We start from the raw sequence: 18,178 nt of genomic DNA on the forward strand, positions 1-18,178 counted from the left end.
CTGCTGGAGGAAAGTGGATCGACTGTGCGTCGGGGCCCCTGGTGGCCGGGCTGTGGATCGAGGCATGGGGGGCTGCCCCCCCCGAGCTGGCTGCATCGCCGCAGACAGACAGACCCAAAGTACAAAAAATACCTTCTTTACTGTTAATTTCTCCAGCTCGGGGGGCCCCCCAGGTTTGGGGGTGGGGGCGGATTTACAGCGTGCGGAGGGCAGGGGTGGGGTCTACACACAGCAGGGATGGAGGGACCCGCTCCATATAAAACAGACCGACGGTGGGGTGGGATGTCAGTGCAATCCACGGGTGTGTGTGTGGGGGGGTGGCCCCCCGGCTACAAGTGCCAGGGCAAGCGGAAGGCGTGGGGGGGCAGTGGGGTACAGTGTGTCGCCTCGAAGTTCCGCAGGTGTTTCCGGGCCTGGGGGGCAGAGAAGAGGGAGGGAATCAGTGAGGGGGGGCAGGAGGGGACGCTGCCAGTCCCCTGCTGCAGCCACTAGCCGGGGAGAGAACCCTGGTGTCCGGGCTGCCAGCCCCGCCTGCTCCAACCCACCAGCCCCCACTCCCCTCCCAGAGCCGGGGAGAGAACCCAGGTGTCCTAGCTCCCAGCCCCGCCCCCCCCGCTCTAACCACTAACCCCCACTCCCCTCCCAGAGGCAGGGAGAGAATCCAGGCGTCCTGGCTGCTGGCCCCCCCCCCCGGACCCCTGGCACTGGGAGGGGGGCTATCGGGGTCCACTCACCAGGAACAGGGCCAGCTGCCGTCGCCCCTCAGGCGTCATGTCGTCCCCTGGGGGAAGGCAAAAGGTCAAAGGTCAGGCAGAGACTGGACCCCCCGCTGGGGCTGATTCCCCTCTAACCCCTCCCCCCCCCAACAGCCCCATTGGCCGCTACCATTCCAATTATCCGCCCCAGCCACCCCCTGGGTGGAGATCCTGCCCCCCCTCTTCCAACGAACCCCGCCCCCCCCCCATGGGCCGATCCCCAGCACCCGCACTGGCTGGTTCTGAGCCCAACGATCCTCCCCCCTATGCCAAGCTGATTGGCTGGAGCTGCGGCCCCGGAATCCCATTGGCCGCTCCCCCACTCACCCACGCTCCAGGGGAAGTGGCCTCCGTGCTCGGCCTGGTAGGAGCTCAGCACCGACAGGCACCAGTCCTCGTCCACCTCGTAGGAGCTGTACACCGAGGCTGCGGAGAGGGGGCTGGTTAGAGTGGGGGGGCCAGGATGCCTGGGTTCTCTCTCTCTGGCTCTGGGAGAGGAGTGGGGGCTAGTGGTTACAGCAGGGGGTCTGGGAGCCAGGACTCCTGGGTTCTCTCTGGCTCTGGGGGGGGAGTGGGGTCTAGTGGTTAGAGCATTTACCTTCCTCCACAGCGCTGGAAGCTTCTAGCCATTCCCGAACGACTCGCGCCCCCTCCTCAGCCATCACCTTGGGGTACCTGGAACGGGGGGAGGAGGGTTAGACATGCAGCGTTCTGCTGGTGCCCCTCACTCCCAACCCCCAGCTCCCTGGGCTCCCCCAACTCACCGGTGCTGGAGGAGTTTCAGCAGCAGGTCATTCCCCCTGTTCGACATGATATCTTCCGGGACCCTAAAGGCACACCAAACAGGGGGCAGAGTTAAGGGTATTTTCCAGACTCTTCACTGACATGAGTTTGACAGTTCTCTGCATTCTTTATATGGCACACTAGAACTCCAGAATCCACTCCCAGAAACCCATTAGACCCCACTTCCCTCCCTCAGCCAGGGATGGAACCCAGGAGTCCTGGCTCCCGCCTCCTTCTCCTCCCGCTCTAACCACTAGACCCCACGTCCCTTCCTGACTTTTACTCACGTGGTTGTGATAATTTCATCCTTTGTTCTTCTGACCAGCAACACGGGCCCCTGGTATCTTGGGAGCCAAAGGAAGAGAAATAAACTGCTAAGCAAGGCCACATGTCCGGGTGGCGTGGGTGCGGGGGAGATGGTGAATTAACAATTATCACGCATCCAAGGTGAGAGACTTCACCAGTGGCAAGCAGTCCCAAGGGATAGTCCAGAGGGCCAAGATCGTGGATGGGTTCAAGGGATACCGTTAACCTGCAGAACTCCCCGCCCCATGATATAGTCCTGATCAACCTGCCACTTGATACCACAGGCCAGGATTCAGGAAGAGGCTTCACTATTGGTTTTCACTGGGCTATGGAGCCAGCTGCCACAGGATACGAGTTTGGCGGGATTAGGGGAAGAAAGAATTTAGCCACTAATATGCATGAAATAACGTGGCAGGCAGTTCCACAGGTTATCAGTAATGCCCAGAGTTTAGCAGGGCTGGGCACAGAGATCGGGCTTCATTTGGATGTTCAAAACCACACCCCATTGCCCGGGGCTGGGTTCTTATGAGCCAAACACCTGCAGAGCGCCACCCTGTGAAGCAGACACTTGTCAGGTCTCAACTTCCCCCAGCCGTCCGCGCCTCAGTTCCCCTCTTTACCTGCAAAGCTGCTCGCCGTTGTTTAAGTTCAGATATTGCCTCACCGTCCTGGTGACCAGCCCTCCTAGGACATGCAGGTTTCAGAGGAATTAGAACTCAAAAACAAAATCGTTGAGAATCGAGTATTCCCTAGCCACAAACACCCAGGGGTGTTTCATCAACACAATGCTTAATAAATAGGTTTCTAAGGAACAAGCAGCATTGAAGCTACCTAGCCAGTGATGCCCAGGCTCTGCTTCCAAACAGGTGCCATGTAGAACATTAGTTGCAACAGTGGTTTTATTTTTATTTATTTATTTTTTTAAAGCTAGATTCAGCCAAGACCTTTCCCCCTAAAATTTCAACCAGGAATTAATTCAGCAGTGTTCTCCAGGCTGGATTACGCAGGAGACCAGACCAGATAACCACAATAGTCTCTTCTGCCTCAGTTTCCAAGGTGTGAAGAGAGAGCTCAGAGGGACCTAAGGAGCTGTGGTGGGGTACCAAATGTGAGCTGCAACAGCAATAAACAGGTTCCAAGGAGTAAGAGATCAGATCAATATAGCCATCTGCGGCACTGATCTGCCTCCAAACAGGTGCCATATAGAACATCAGTTGCAACAGTGATACTGTACCAACGCTCGTTAACTCGCTGCAGTGCGATACAGACCAGGAGGTCTTACACTGCGCATTTCCAGGATCTCGAAGAGCTTTGTGAAGGAGGTCAGTCCCATCATCTCCATTTTACAGATAGGGAGACTGAGTCACAGAATGGTGACGTCACCAAGCAGGCCAGGGAGAGCTGGAAATAAAACTCAGGTCCCAGAGTGCAACACTCTTTCCACTAGGCCACGCTACCTGGATATCAGAGTAATCTAGCCCCACATTGCGGCTGCTGTGCCACCAAGCAGGTGCAATACAGAACATCACTTGCAACAGTGACTGTATATTGCATCTAGACTGAACAACGATCGTTAAGTTGAAAGCGGCTCGTCACTAATGAGCGATAACTGTAGCCAGACGCTGGGAGCTGCTGATCTGATCTCTGGCAACACAGCCAGGTCCATGCATCGCTGCAGGTGCAGGATACAACATTGGTTGTAACAGGGACAGTTGTGTTAACAGTGGAATGACCCATTTTCCGCAAAGGGAGGATATTAATCCCCCGCACAAATGGCTAATGGAACCTCTCACCGGGGAGAAGCAGCTAACCCCCGCCTACCACCTGATAATGGAAGCTTCCTCCTCTTCCGCAGCCAACTGGGTTTGTCCACCCCGACGGCCGCACCACATGGGATGCTCCAGAATAGAAGGGCTCAGGGGGGAATTCTGAGTGGCTGGGTGGGGGTCACATGACCTGCTAGGGGGGTGGAAAGTGGGGGAGCTGTGAGATGGGATAGGCCGGTGGGTTCTCAGGCTAGTCCATGTGTCTGAGGCAAGGGGCCAAACCACACGGGCAGAGGGGAAAGGGGTGGGTGAGGGAAAAGGGCCAAACCATGTGGGCGGCATGGAGGGGAATGGGCTGAAGCATGCGGGAAGAGCTGAACCACTGGGGGGCAGAAGGGAAGGGGGTGGGAGGGGAAAAAGGGCTGAACCATGGGAGCAGAAGGGAAGGGGGGGGGTGTCGCTTACTGCAGCTCTCCGGCATGACCTTGAGCGCCAGGGGGATCAGGTCGTCGAAGGAGGCGTCCAGCACCAGGGCGCTGATGTCTGGGTACGACATGGCCGCCCACGTGGCTGCAGGAGAGAGGGCAGCGTGTCAGCAGCGGGGGGGTAGATCAGCCCCCCTGCCCCCCATACGCTCAACCATAGACACCTGCCTGGGGCAGGGCTTGGATCTGTCTCCCCCTTCCAACCCTCCCCACATATATGGTCCCTCCCCCCCCCTCCCCGACTCCCCCCAGTACCTGTGAAGCCCCCGATGGACCAGGCGTACACCACGATGTCCTCGGGCAGGAAGCCCAGCCGGTGGATGGCGTATTGCATCACCACGTCCATGGCGTTGGCCTCGTTCTGCGGCAGGGGGACGCCCTGCGGGGGAGAGCGGCGGGGTTGGGAGCCCAGACGCCTGGGTTCTCTCCCCAGCTGTGGGAGGGGAGTGGGGCCTAGGGTGAGGCTGGGAGCCAGGACTCCTAGATTCTATCCCACCCCGGGGACCCTTGGACTCACCGTGCTGCCAGCGAAGCCGGGGTGGTTCCATCCGAGCACCGAGTAGCCGGCTGGGAGGGAGAAGCAGGGAGGGGGGTTAACATGGGGCCAAGCGCAGCATGAACAGAACCAACCGGATGGATGCCAGAGAGATCATCAGTTGCAACAATGTGTGGGGAGCTGATGGGTAGTTCCACTGCTGAGTATGGGGGGGGCACAACTCACCCCCTGATATCCTGGAGTTTAGGAAAACCTTTGCCCCCCCAAACTGCCCCCCCCAAACTGGAGTGCCCTTGGGCAGATGGAAGGGTGGCGGCCCCAACCCCCCTCCCTGAATAGAAATGGATCCTTCCCAATCAACCCCATCCCATGCAGAGAAATGGACTGGTCCAAAGAAAGGTTACCCGATTCCTGCACCCCCATTCTGCACAGTGATATGGATTAGTCTAACCAGGACCATGCCAAGGGAAAGTGGATTGGCCCAAATGGGGCTGACCTAACCTGTCCCCCCACATCCAAAAAACTGGATAGGTCTAAAGGCCCTCCACCCCAACCCCCTATCCCAAAGCAGAGGAATGGACTAATCCAAAGGGAGACTCCCTTCCCCCCCCCACCTCCACCCCCATCCAGAGCAGGTAGATTGGTCCAAAAGCAATGACCCCCCCCCCCGCCCCATGCATAGCAGTGAACTGGTCCAAGCAGAGCTGTGCCCCACTCCTGCCAAAGGGATCGGATTCTACCAAAGTGGAAAGCGGGGGGGGGGGGGAATCACCAGTGATGCCGGATCGTACCATCCAGAGGGGTGGGCAGGCAGCCGACCTCATAGAATCCAGCGTTGCCTTCGCAGCAGATCACCTGTGGGGGATGGGGGGGACAGAGGGGACAATGAGGGTCCTGCCTGAACCCCAACTTGGGCACGTCCATGCGGCCTCCCTAAAATCAGATCCAGGATCGCCCCGCCCCAGGACCCACTCTGAATTGCTGCAGCATCACGGGGCGGCTGCTCCCAGCCGCCCCGCCCCAGAGGCAGCTGCACTGGGGTGGTGAGGAAGTCGTCCCTAGGTATTAAACTCCCCCACAGCTGCAGGTCCATTTCAGGCCAGTGCAGGGAGTCCGGTCACTGGCTGGGCGACTGTTCTCAAGTTGTCCCCCCCCCGCCGGCTGGTTGGCGGAGCCCCCCCAGCAGGGGGAATTACGAGTGCAGCGTGAAGACGGGCCCCTCCCTTGGGGCGGGTGAGTTGGCTCAGCCTGGCCAAATTTGGACCCCAGCTGGGCTCCGCGTGCCCCTTACGCACTGGGAACGGAGCTGCTATGGAGACGGTCGACTGGGAGACAGGAAAGCGTTACACCGAGAGAGAGGCCCCCAACCGCCCTGGCCAGGGCTCTTTTTGCTAGGAGTTACTGGCACTTTCTCCCACCAGCCGTCTCCCCGGTGCTACCCCACCTCCTGCTCGATCCGCCCTGCTCCCAGGACGGGGTTCGCCCCTTCACCGGGGATTGCCCCCCCCGCCCGAGTCCCTGCTTTCCGGATCCAGATCCCCCACCCCGTAGGCGCGACCCACATGCCAGGCTCGTGGGTGCGGGATCCCGGCTGCACCGAGCCCCCTCCGCCGAGCAGAGAAACGCTCACCAGTTTCTTGCCGTGGGGCTCGGAGCTTTCCCGACGGTCCATGAACATCGTGTCAATCTCGTTGCCATCGCAGGCTAACAGCTTGGCTCGTTTCCCGTTGTACTGGGCCGCCGGGGGAGAGAGTGGAGCGGGGTTAAACCAGAAAGTCAGGACTCCTGGGTTCTCTCCCTGGCTCTGGGAGGGGAGCAGGGGGAGGGCTGGGAGCCAGGATTCCCGGGTTCTCTCCCTGGCTCTGGGAGGGGAGCAGGGGCTAGTGGGTTAGAGCGGGGGCAGGGCTGGGAGCCAGGATTCCTGGGTTCTCTCTCGGGCTCTGGGAGGGGAGCGGGGGAGGGGCTGGGAGTCAGGACTCCTGGGTTCTCTCCCTGGCTCTGGGAGGGGAGCGGGGGAGGGGCTGGGAGCCAGGATTCCTGGGTTCTCTCCCTGGCTCTGGGAGGGGAGCGGGGGCAGGGCTGGGAGCCAGGATTCCTGGGTTCTCTCCCTGGCTCTGGGAGGGGAGTGGGGGCAGGGCTGGGAGTCAGGACTCCTGGGTTCTCTCCCTGGCTGCACCCCGTGCCTCCTGGACTCACCTCCTCCACCAGGCGGGCCTGGCCCTGCAGGAGCATGGGCATGACGGCTTTCTGCAGCAGGTAGACGGAGCCGGGATACAGCATCCTCCGCCCGAACGTGTGCGCCACCATGTAGCTGGGGGGGCAGAGGGAGGCGGGAGGTGGGGGCGAAGCCATGCCCCAGCCCCTCCCTCAGAAGGGAATCCCCCCTCCCCCCGTGAGATCTGCCTTCCCCGCCCCCCAAGGAGATCCATTTATGGTCAGGGATGAATCTCACACTCCCTCCCCAGCCAATCAGCATCCGGGATCCACAGATCCAATGGCCTGAAAGTCCTGTGTCCCACTTACCCACAGCCAATAAGCAGCAAGGGGCACTCCAGCCAATCAGAAGGCAGAATTCCGCCCCCTCCCTCAACATCCCAAAGCCAGTTGAAGGGGGGGCAACCAGAAGCCACTGAGCTGCACTGCCAGCCAATCGGCAGCCAGGATCCCCTCCCAGAATTCCAAGTCCCGCTCACCAGCCCTCAGCCAATCAGCATCCTTCCCGCTCAGCATTCCAGAACCACCGGGGCCCGCTCAGCCCCAAGGCCAATCAACATTCCAAAGCCAGCTCCCCCTCCACCGACTGACCAATCAGCATCCAGGAGTCCTCTCCCCCCTCAGCATCTCCCGTGTTGACCCCATGACTCCCATAAATGCCTTGGGTCTCCCCAGCTTCCAGGAACCCCTCCAAGCACTCTGCTCCCCTCCTTCCAGCCAACGGGAACCCAGGATCCTGCTAAGCCCCTCCCCCGGGTGCCAGGGGGCGGAGCCTACCTGGCTATCTGGCAGGGCAGCTTCTTGATGGCATGGAGGAAGCCGTTGGCCACGCTCCGGTGTTTGGGCTCCGGCCGCAGCAGCGAGATGCCCCGGGAGTCCGACCTGCGGGGCAGCAAACAAGGGGCTTACAGCTGCGGGGGCTGGGAGCCAGGACTCCTGGGTTCTCTACCTGGCTCGGGGAGGGGAGTGGGGGCTCGTGGTTAGAGGGGGGGGGAGGGGAATGGGAGCCGGGACTCTTGGGTTCTCCCCCCTCACCCACCGGCTAGAGGCCTCGTCCCAGCGGAAGTCCACGGGCCAGCTCCTGAAGTCGAAGTTGTAGCTGGCGAGTTTCTTCTGCAGCAGGGAGAGAGAGAGAGAAAGGAAGGAGGGTCACAGTGACCGAGGGGTGTGCCGAGGCTCCCCCCTGTCCCCGGCTGGAATGGGTCATTCCATCTAGCCCCCCACTCCCCAAGGCAGAGTGAGCAGCACGTCGGCACCCCCTGCTGGCCGGGGGCTGCTATGGCAGGTGAGCTCAACCCCAGCGTGGAGAGGGAGGCCACGCGGGGAACCGAGCCCCATGGGAGGTGCAGCACGGAGGGGCTGGGCCCGTCAGGGATCCTGGGAAATGGGGTGGCACCAGGGGAAGCCACAGGCCACAGACTGGAAATGGCACGGGGGTGGGGTGGGGGGTGGGACGGCCATCATGGGAGATACAGGCAGGGCTGGCCCCTGAGCATTCTGGGAGACCATGGGGGGAAGCGGAGGCAGAAAAGCATCATGGGGGAAGGGTTGCCAGGAGGGGACTGCAGGGCATCCTGGAAGCTGGGTGGGATTGAGCCACGGAGGATCATGGGAGACATCCCCCTCGGAGGAGGGCTGCATTGTTGCCCCCCTGTCGTAGGGAGTGGTCGGGGTCCCCCCCCACCCCCTTCACCTTGATTTCTGGGGTGCCGATGCGGTGGCTATCTTCCAGGATGGTGATGAACTGGATGTACTGGGGGTTGGTCCAGCGCCCAATGCCTGCGACAGAGACTCGGAGTTAAACCCAGGAGTCCTGGCTCCCTCCCCCAGCCCTAACCACTAGCCCCCACTCCCCTCTCAGAGCAGGGAGAGAACCCAGGAGTCCTGGCTCCCAGCTCCCCCACTCTAACCCCCACCCCTACTCCTCACCTCTCAGGCAGGCAACCCCAGCCAAAAGGAGCAGCATGGTCCCAGCGTAGTGCGAGAAAGGAACCACCTTCGACATGGTCAGGTATCCTGCGGGGGGTTGAGAGGCAGGTGTCCATTAGCCAGGGTTCAGCAGGCACCCAAGCTGCGCCCCCCCGGAAGGGGTCAACCTGGAGTGATGCAGCCACCTCTGGGGTGGGGCAGCTGGGGAACAGCTGCACATAATGCTGCACAGGGACGGCTCGCCCAGCACTGAGATGCAACCACCTCTGGGGGGGGGGGCAGCTGGGGAACAGCCGCATGTAACGCTGCACTGAGATGGCTCACTTGGCATGAGATGCAGCCAGCTATGGGGCGGGGTCTGGCAGTAGCCCAACGACACCATTACATTTTGGGACAGGAAGTGAAGGGGAAATCGCAGCTATGAAGATAGCTGCAGGGCGGGACATTTAAGGCAGGCAGAATTGGGAATTGAGCAAGGGCCAGAGGAGAGCGCCCTTTGCTGACCCCCCCAGTCCCGCTCCCGGCAGCGCAGCTCCCCCTAGCACTGCCCTGGGGCCAGCCCTGACCACCGGGGAGAGCGCCCCCTGCTGACAGGGCAACGCAGCACCCCCTACCTTTTCGGTACAAATAGAACATAGCCAGGGGAGAAGTGTAATAGGAAATAGACCAGAGAACCGACGCCTGCAAGGAACAGAAGAGAGGGTCAGTAGGATGATACAGCCAACAAAACCCACCCCCAGGAGGCCTGGGTTCTATCCTGGCTCTGGAAGGTGTGTGGGGTGTAGTGATTAGAGCAGGGCGGGTTGGGAGCCAGGACTCCTGGGTTCTATCCCAGTTGTTGTAGGGAGCGGGGTCTGGGGTTCACTGCAAGGCGGGGATTGCAGGCTGCCACAGGGCTGGAGTATCTAACCGAACCAGGGCCCCTGGGACAGGATTAGAGACAAACATGTTTTCACTGCACGGAGTGAGTCATTGCTTCCCTCTGGGACAGGTTATGGAGGGGTGAGAGGAGCTGGGCAGTGGGGTCTAGTGGTTACAGCAGGGGCTGGGAGCCAGGACGCCTTTGTTCCACTGAATGACCCAGCCCCGAAGGTGCAGGGGGACTCACCAAGGCCAGGATGCTGTCAGCATGTTTCTCCAGCGTCCGCGGCTGGTAGTACGACTCCTGGCGGGAGAGACCCCACGTCATTTTGAGCCCCTGGGGGTTCACGTGACCAGCAGGGTGTGGGAAACTCTGGGAGTTAAGCCTCCAAGTTAGATGGGGGCAAACCCAGACAGATCCCCATCCTGCCACCAAGGAGCCAACAGGGTGTTATGAGTTGGGAGGGAGAGGGGGCATGCATCATAGAGCTGGAATCAACGTGGGGCCCATGGCGGCGAGAGAGACAGCGATACCATGCCAACCTGGACCACTCATCGAAGGACCAGGCGGCCATTTTGCTGAGGTCACATGGGGGGGGTCATGCCAACCCAATACCTCCTGTGTGACAAGACGGCGGCCATACTGGAGACATGCCAACATGACGGCTCCCGGAGGGGAAAGCAGCTGCCGTTTTAGAGTAACGCCAACCTGGCGCTGCGGAGGTTGGAGGGAGGCGGGTGTCAGCCATTTTGGTGACGCCACCCTGGAACTGGGCCAACCTCGTGCCTCTGCGGTGGACATGAAGCAGCCATTTTGGTGACGCCATTTTGCAGTCAGGCCAACTTGGCACCTCAGGGATGGGGCCATGGCAGCCATTTTGTTTACATCGCACCGGAGTCACACCAAAACGGCACCTCTGGGGGATGGCGTCATGGCGGCCATTTTGGCCGTGCCACACACAGGAGTCACGCCAACCTGGCGCCTCTGGGGGATGGCGTCATGGCAACAGGGTGGGACTGGGAACCAAGGTTTGGGGAATATTAATGTCTGGGGGTCTGGGAGATCCCGCTTTCCGCTATCTGATATGGTAAGATGCCCCCTTGGTCCTCTCCTCCCCCCATTTCCTACAATAGTCTGACCCAGGTGGATATTCATACCCTAAGGCATGGAAGAGATCATGCTGGATAATGGGGGGAACTGGATTTCTTCAAGGACCGCACACAGTGGACTGACCCATTGGGATATCAATGCACTAGAGCCTACGAGAGACCATGTACACCCATGTCCCCTGCCACCTTCCTACTGAGTGGTGTCTCCTGAGCGAGTGAGAGCATCGTTATCTCAAAGGCTAGGAGCTACCATATATCAGGTGCAAGAGAGTCGCACCCCCGTCCTACAATGGTTTCTCCAAGGCAGTACCAATAGCCATGGGGCTTGGACGATACCATTGGATAACGGGGGGGGGAGGTCCAACTCTTTGTGACCCCCCCAATTTCCTACAATGGTCTCCCCCAAAAGGTGGTGCCGATCAATACCATATTGGATCATGGAAAAGGAAAGGGGTTCAGCTCACCCCCCTCCATTTGCTACAATGGTCTCTCCCAAGGTAGGGGTATCATTCCCCTGGGGATCCCATACCGGATAACGGGGAGCAGCCCAGAAGACCAACCCCCTCTCATGTTCCATTATGGTATCGACCAGAGGGGTATCAAGGTCCTGGGGCTCAGAAGATTACATGATGGGCAATGGGGAGCTGCCCCTCTTCCCTGCCATAGTCTTGCCCAAGTCCCCATAGGGATAACGGGAGCCCGGGCGATACCATTGCCTCCCGCGGGGGAGGAGGCGGACTCACCCAAGAACCATCCTGGGCCCCCTCGGCTGCCTCGTCCCCGTCCCCAGAGGGCCTGGCCGGCCCCCGGTCCCGATAGACCCGGTAGAGCCGCGGCCCCAACACACAGCTCAGCAGCTTCGCCATCTTGGCCCGGACCAAAGCCGGGGGCCGGGTGGGAGGGGAAAAGGAGCGCCTACTTCCGGGTTCCCTACAGGAGCCCGGGGTGGACAGACTTAACCAGCGGATTTCAGAACGCTTCCCTCTGGGAGACGGCTCTTAAAGGGCCAAGCCGCCGTTTTTTCGTCCCCACACCCTGCTCTTAAAGGGCCAGGCGTCCATTTTCCCCCCTCCCCTCCCCCCCCTCAAATTTAGTCCTGTGGTGGGGGACGAAAGGGGGTGTTGCCACGACTACGGCCTGGGTCGCACCAGCCTGGCACCTCCAGGGTGGGGATGCGGTGGCCATGTTGGGAGTAATGCCAACTGGGCAGCCATTGGGTGCCAGCATAGTGGGGCGGGGGTCACGCCAACTGGGTGGGGGCCTGGCAGCCATTTTGGAGGTGGCATCAACTGGCCGCTGGGGTGGGGACACGGAGGCCATTCTAGAGCGGCTGTATCGGTCTCAGGCCAACTTGGCGGCTCTGAGTAGGGGGATGCGGTGGCCATGTTGGTATCGCCATCTTGGAGCTACGCCAACTTGGCGTCTCTGGGATGTGGCGGCCATCTTGGTATCGCCATCTTGGAGCTACGCCAACTTGGCGTCTCTGGGATGTGGCGGCCATCTTGGTATCGCCATCTTGGAGCTACGCCAACTTGGCGTCTCTGGGATGTGGCGGCCATCTTGGTATCGCCACACTGGAGCTATGCCAAGATGGCGTCTCTGGGATGTGGCGGCCATCTTGGTATCGCCACACTGGAGCTATGCCAAGATGGCGTCTCTGGGATGTGGCGGCCATCTTGGTATCACCATCTTGGGGTTCCGCCAAGTTAGTTTTTCTGGGATGCGTCGGCCACTACAGGGCTCCTGCCAACTCGGCATCTCTTCGGTGGGGATGTGGGTGGCCATGTTGGTGTCACCATATCGGAGTTAAGCCAGGTTGGCCTCTCTGGGATGCAGCGGCCATGTTGATGATGCCCTGTTGGGCTCATGCCCACTCGAGAGCTTCGGGTTCAGGATGTGGTGATCATCTTGGTGCCGCCAGGCGGAAATCTCCGGAACGTGGCAGCCATTTCGGTGGCACCACGTTGAAGTCACACCAATTTTCTAGCTCCAAAGAAGGATCACGGTGGACATTTTGCCGTGCTGACGTGCGACCGTCTCTGGGGTGGGGCAGCTGTTTATACAGGGATTCCCTCCCCCGGTGCTGAGATGCAGCCACCTCTGGGGTGGATCACACCAGTGCTCTTCCTCTGCCTCTCTCACCCCCTTCCCTCTCCTCCGCTGCTGCTGTGCCTCCCTGATAAGCCAGCCACCAAACCCCCAAGTCACTCCGGAGACAGCTACGTCCGGCTCTATTTCGGTCCCTTCCTCCTTGGGCTTGGAGACAGAGCCCCCAGGTGGTGCCCCACAGAAGGACCTTGGCGTTCGAGGCATCATGACCCCCACCTGGATCTTACTCGTCCTCCAGCTGCGATTCACCAGAGAGGAAGGTAAAAACCTGCTTTTTATTGTCCACCCCAGAGGTGGCTGCATGTTAGTGCCGGGTGAGGGGTCCCTGTATAAACAGCCGCCCCACCCCAGAGGCGGCTGCATGTTAGTGCCGGGCGAGGGGTCCCTGTATAAACAGCCGCCCCACCCCAGAGGCAGCTGCATGTTAGTGCCGGGTGAGGGGTCCCTGTATAAACAGCCGCCCCACCCCAGAGGCGGCTGCATGTGTCCCTGTATACACAGCCCCCCCACCCCAGAGGCGGCTGCATGTTAGTGCCGGGTGAAGGGTCCCTGTATAAACAGCCGCCCCACCCCAGAGGCGGCTGCATGTTAGTGCCGGGTGAGGGGTCCCTGTATAAACAGCCGCCCCACCCCAGAGGCGGCTGCATGTGTCCCTGTATACACAGCCCCCCCACCCCAGAGGCGGCTGCATGTTAGTGCCGGGTGAAGGGTCCCTGTATAAACAGCCGCCCCACCCCAGAGGTGGCTGCATGTTAGTGCCGGGTGAAGGGTCCCTGTATAAACAGCCGCCCCACCCCAGAGGCGGCTGCATGTTAGTGCCGGGTGAGGGGTCCCTGTATAAACAGCCGCCCCACCCCAGAGGCGGCTGCATGTTAGTGCCGGGTGAAGGGTCCCTGTATAAACAGCCGCCCCACCCCAGAGGAGGCTGCATGTTAGTGCCGGGTGAGGGGTCCCTGTATAAACAGCCGTCCCACCCCAGCGGTGGCTGCATGTTAGTGCCGGGTGAGGGGTCCCTGTATAAACAGCCGCCCCACCCCAGAGGTGACTGCATGTTAGTGCCGGGTGAGGGGTCCCTGTATACACAGCCCCCCCACCCCAGCGGTGGCTGCATGTTAGTGCCGGGTGAGGGGTCCCTGTATACACAGCCGCCCCACCCCAGAGGTGACTGCATCTCAGTGACAGGTAATCTAACCCCTGTGAGTCCCCCTGTCCCGCAGATGCCTACGTCCAGAAGGGGCAGGACCGGGAGCTCCCTTGCAGCCGGGGCGACTCTTTCTCGGGCGTGGAAGAGTTGACCTGGTCCTACAACGCCCGTGTTGCTGGTACCCCGGCGGTGCCGTTATTCCGGGGCGTGGCGACTCAGGCCCTGAAGAAGGAGGCGGGGGCCTGGGAGCGGCTCTCCGTGCTCCCCAACCACTCCCTGTACCTGCGGGGGGCCGAGGACGGGGACACGGGGACCTACTGGTGTTCGGTGCAAAGAGCCACCCGCGGCACCTACCACTTGAATGTTGTCACAGGTGGGTCGCGGCCGGCGCCCCCTAGAGGGGACAGGCCCCGTGCCCCATTCCCCGCCCCCCTGAGCCAGCCAGTCCCCGCCCTGGGGCCGGATTGGGGTTGGCGCCCCCTAGAGGGGGCAGGGCCCGTGCCCCATTGCCCACCTGTCCCCTGCAGGGACCCACACGGTGCTGCCGACCGGCCATGCCAACATGACTTGCCACCAGTTCTCCTGCGCGATCGCGGACCGGCAGGCGCTGCCGGCGGTGACATGGAGGGTCGACGGGCAGCGGGTGCAGGATGCCGACGGGCAGGACCGGCACCGCGTCTTCTCGGGCTCGCGGGCGTCGCTGCTCCAGGCCTGCTGGAAGAGGAGCGACAAGGGGGCCAGGAGGCAGAAAAGCCGGGTCAGGTGTGAGCTGAAGGGCACGTGGGTCAACTTCAACCTCACCGGTACGGACGGGCCAGGATGCCGGGGTTCTCTGGGCAAGGAGTGTAGAAGAGGGGGTCTAGTGGTTAGAGCAGGGGTGCTGGGAGCCAGGACTCCTGGGTTCTCTCCCCAGCTCTGGGAGGGGAGTGAGGGCTAGTGGTTAGAGCGCGGGGGGGGGTGCTGGGAGCCAGGACTCCTGGGTTCTCTCCCCAGCTCTGGGAGGGGAGTGAGGGCTAGTGGTTAGAGCGCGGGGCCTGGGAGCCAGGGCCACTGGGTTCTGTTCCTCACTCACCCCTTGTGTTTTCCCCGAGCGATGGGAGCAGTGAAGGAGCCCCCCGCCCCCAATGTGAGGGCGCCCACCTGTAGCTCTGCCTTGATCCCCCTGGCCGGGTGCGCAGCGCTGGAGTTCCTCCTCCTCCTCGCCTTGGGGGCGGCGCTGTGGAGGCGGGGGCGGCCGGACCGGAGGTAAGAACTGGTGGGGGGACGGGGGTGGGGTCTGGTGGGTTAGAGCAGGGGGGCTGGGAGCCAGGACTCCTGGGTTCTCTCCTGGGCTCTGGGAGAGGAGTGGGGTCCAGTGGTTAGAGCGGGGGGGGGGGCGGGCTGGGAGCCAGGACACCTGGGTCCAATCGCTGAGGCTCAGAAGGGACGCCCCCTGCTCACTCGTACCCCAATTCTCTCTCTGCAGGTCACACCTGGGCGACCTTCCCACTCACACCCAGCCAGGTAGGTGCCCCGCTGCAGATCTGGGGGGCCCGCTAGGGTTAGGGGCAGCAGCCAGCCTTCACACCTGCCCTATTGTGGGGTGGGGAGCAGGGCTGTGTCCGGTGCCTTCACTCAGGGACCTGGGAGGGCAGGGATTTCTCCCCCCCTCGGGAGCTCCCATCGGTTCTCATGCGGTTTCTTTCCTGTCTCTTATTCCAGATCCTCCCGGTACCAAATCTCCAACGCAGCTGTATGAGAACGTGGGGCTGGGATGCGCAGGTGGGGAGCCGGCGCCCCCTAGAGGGGACAGGCCCCTGCCCCATTCCCCGCCCCCCTGAGCCAGCCAGTCCCCCCCTGCGGCCGGAGGGGAACCGGCGCCCCCTAGAGGAGACAGGCCCCGCCCCATTCCCCGCCCCCCTGAGCCAGCCAGTCCCCGCCCTGGGGCCAGATGGGAGCCGGCGCCCCCTAGAGGGGACAGGCCCCTGCCCCATTCCCCGCCCCCCTGAGCCAGCCAGTCCCCCCCTGCGGCCGGAGGGGAACCAGCGCCCCCTAGAGGAGACAGGCCCCGCCCCATTCCCCGCCCCCCTGAGCCAGCCAGTCCCCGCCCTGGGGCTGGATGGGAGCTGGTGCCCCCTAGAGGGGACAGGCCCCGCCCCATTCCCCGCCCCCCTGAGCCAGCCAGACCCCCCCTGCGGCCGGAGGGGAACCAGCGCCCCCTAGAGGGGACAGGCCCCGCCCCATTCCCCGCCCCCCTGAGCCAGCCAGTCCCTGCCCTGGGGCTGGATGGGAGCCGGCGCCCCCTAGAGGGGACAGGCCCCTGCCCCATTCCCCGCCCCCCTGAGCCAGCCAGTCCCCCCCTGCGGCCGGAGGGGAACCAGCGCCCCCTAGAGGGGACAGGCCCCTGCCCTGTTCCCCGCCCCCCTGAGCCAGCCAGTCCCCCCCTGCGGCCGGAGGGGAACCGGCGCCCCCTAGAGGGGACAGGCCCCTGCCCCGTTCCCGGCCCCCCCGCCAGCCCCGTTTCAGGGGTGACTGTGGGCTCCTGTCATCCCAGCAGGGGGTGCTGATCCTGCCCAGCTGTGATGGCTCCGTCGGCCCCGGTGGAGCGACCGCCGCCCCTCGAGCCCTGTGTCGGGGTCCGGGCGGGGCCAAGCTGCGTGTCAATACCCAGTGCCCCCCGCAGGGCAGGGTCGGGGGCTCCCTGAGGCCACGAGGGGCTTTCCAAGGGGAAGAGCTGGAAGAGGAACCCAGGCGTCCGGCCCCCCGCCTTCTCCGCCCATGGGGGCTGCGGTGACAGATCGGGCCTGGGGGAGGGTAGGGGGGTGTTTGGAGCTGGGAATAAAGGAGAACAGAGCAGAGTTTGTGACGGGAGTGTGGGGCTGAGAGTGGGGACACTGAGAGAGAGAACACACAACCGCACACCCCGAACCAGACACAACCGCAAATGCACACCCACCCACGCACACTCCCTACCAAAACCACATGCACCCCCCCCAGCCACAACCGCACGCACAGACTCAGACACAATCACAGACTCACACAACCATGCACACACACAGAAAACCAGACACAGTAACACAATCGATCACACACAGAAATGCAGATAGACACAATAAAACAACGCCCCACTCACCTATAACTGCGCAGCGAAACCCACACAGAAACCCAGCTCTACACAACACAATCACACGCACACTTACACAGCTACGCCCAGTCACACACACACACAACACAACATGGTGCGGCAACACAACACAACCACACCGTGCCCTGCCCCGCACGCACACCCTGTGCACACGCACACACACACCACTGCACTGCACCCTGCCCCACACGCTCCCCAAGGAGGCAGAGGGTCGGGAGGGAGGGAGGAACAAAGTCACAACCGCCGGGCGCACACAACACAACCTCACCGTGCCCGGGGCCACAATTTCACAGGCACACGCCGCACAGATTCACCAGTACAGACGCACCCAGCATCTCCGCGCCCGTCTCCACAATCTCACCCCCCGCAACCCAGCTCCCAGCCTGTCCGCTCACGCCCGGCTCCGGGCGCTAACTCCGTGTGTGGCATGGAGCTAGCCCAGCTAGCAGGGGCTGTGGGTCGGGAGTGAGGGGCACCGGCAGGGCTGGGCTAGCAGGGGCTGTGGGTCGGGAGTGAGGGGCACCGGCAGGGCTGGGCTAGCAGGGGCTGTGGGTCGGGAGTGAGGGGCACCGGCAGGGCTGGGCTAGCAGGGGCTGTGGGTCGGGAGTGAGGGGCACCGGCAGGGCTGGGCTAGCAGGGGCTGTGGGTCGGGAGTGAGGGGCACCGGCAGGGCTGGGCTAGCAGGGGCTGTGGGTCGGGAGTGAGGGGCACCGGCAGGGCTGGGCTAGCAGGGGCTGTGGGTCGGGAGTGAGGGGCACCGGCAGGGCTGGGCGGGCATGGGGAATTTCTGCTCCCCTCACTCACGCGCCCAGTGTGAACAACACAACAGCACAGCTCTGAGTCACGGCCCGAGCCAGCTCCGACCCACGGGGCATTTCAGAGAGCTGAGGATGGGGGCGGGGGGACCCCAAGGCTGGGCTAGCAGGGGCTGTGGGTCGGGAGTGAGGGGCACCGGCAGGGCTGGGCTAGCAGGGGCTGTGGGTCGGGAGTGAGGGGCACCGGCAGGGCTGGGCTAGCAGGGGCTGTGGGTCGGGAGTGAGGGGCACCGGCAGGGCTGGGCTAGCAGGGGCTGTGGGTCGGGAGTGAGGGGCACCGG

General features: G+C 62.5%; 2 protein-coding genes across 3 annotated transcripts; one reads left to right on the top strand and one right to left on the bottom strand.

Annotated features, from left to right (window-relative positions):
• Window positions 1–120: 120 nt before the first annotated feature.
• ABHD16A (abhydrolase domain containing 16A, phospholipase) lies at window positions 121–11,596 on the bottom strand. Of its 2 annotated transcripts, XM_084648291.1 has the most exons (20): window positions 11,449–11,596; window positions 9,843–9,899; window positions 9,349–9,415; window positions 8,735–8,821; window positions 8,499–8,584; window positions 7,845–7,918; window positions 7,583–7,687; window positions 6,788–6,902; window positions 6,222–6,323; window positions 5,383–5,446; window positions 4,613–4,662; window positions 4,351–4,474; window positions 4,076–4,180; window positions 2,465–2,528; window positions 1,826–1,882; window positions 1,520–1,582; window positions 1,354–1,430; window positions 1,083–1,181; window positions 735–781; window positions 121–413 (listed from the first exon to the last, which is right to left on the bottom strand). In XM_084648291.1, exons 1-20 carry the CDS (start codon window positions 11,569–11,571, stop codon window positions 330–332), a joined length of 1,650 nt encoding a protein of 549 aa, XP_084504417.1. In that variant the 5' UTR covers window positions 11,572–11,596; the 3' UTR covers window positions 121–329. The 2 variants fall into 2 exon arrangements, with proteins under 2 accessions (XP_084504417.1, XP_084504418.1); XM_084648292.1 differs by lacking the exon at window positions 9,349–9,415 and having other exon boundaries at window positions 11,449–11,497.
• On the top strand, window positions 11,150–16,767 carry LY6G6F (lymphocyte antigen 6 family member G6F). Its single transcript, XM_084648295.1, has 8 exons — window positions 11,150–11,202; window positions 12,894–13,074; window positions 14,032–14,331; window positions 14,486–14,761; window positions 15,050–15,203; window positions 15,424–15,461; window positions 15,660–15,719; window positions 16,492–16,767. The coding sequence occupies exons 1-8, from the start codon at window positions 11,188–11,190 to the stop codon at window positions 16,518–16,520; spliced, it is 1,053 nt and encodes a 350-aa protein (XP_084504421.1). The 5' UTR covers window positions 11,150–11,187; the 3' UTR covers window positions 16,521–16,767.
• Window positions 16,768–18,178: the final 1,411 nt, after the last annotated feature.

Source organism: Lepidochelys olivacea (genome assembly GCF_965140295.1).
Source record: "Lepidochelys olivacea isolate rLepOli2 genome assembly, chromosome: 14".
NCBI lineage: Eukaryota > Metazoa > Chordata > Testudines > Cheloniidae > Lepidochelys > Lepidochelys olivacea.

What these genes read in the sequence shown, in the direction of transcription:
- LY6G6F (XM_084648295.1), top strand. An exon ending in GCGATTCACCAGAGAGGAAG is followed by an intron (nt 13,075 to 14,031) that starts GTAAAAACCTGC and finishes CCTGTCCCGCAG; the next exon opens with ATGCCTACGTCCAGAAGGGG. An exon ending in CGTGGGGCTGGGATGCGCAG is followed by an intron (nt 15,720 to 16,491) that starts GTGGGGAGCCGG and finishes CTGTCATCCCAG; the next exon opens with CAGGGGGTGCTGATCCTGCC.
- ABHD16A (XM_084648291.1), bottom strand. Translation starts at nt 11,571, where the DNA reads ATGGCGAAGCTGCTGAGCTGTGTGTTGGGGCCGCGGCTCTACCGGGTC. An exon ending in TCGGCACCCCAGAAATCAAG is followed by an intron (nt 7,919 to 8,498) that starts GTGAAGGGGGTG and finishes TCCCTGCTGCAG; the next exon opens with AAGAAACTCGCCAGCTACAA. An exon ending in TTCCAGCGCTGTGGAGGAAG is followed by an intron (nt 1,182 to 1,353) that starts GTAAATGCTCTA and finishes CCCTCTCCGCAG; the next exon opens with CCTCGGTGTACAGCTCCTAC.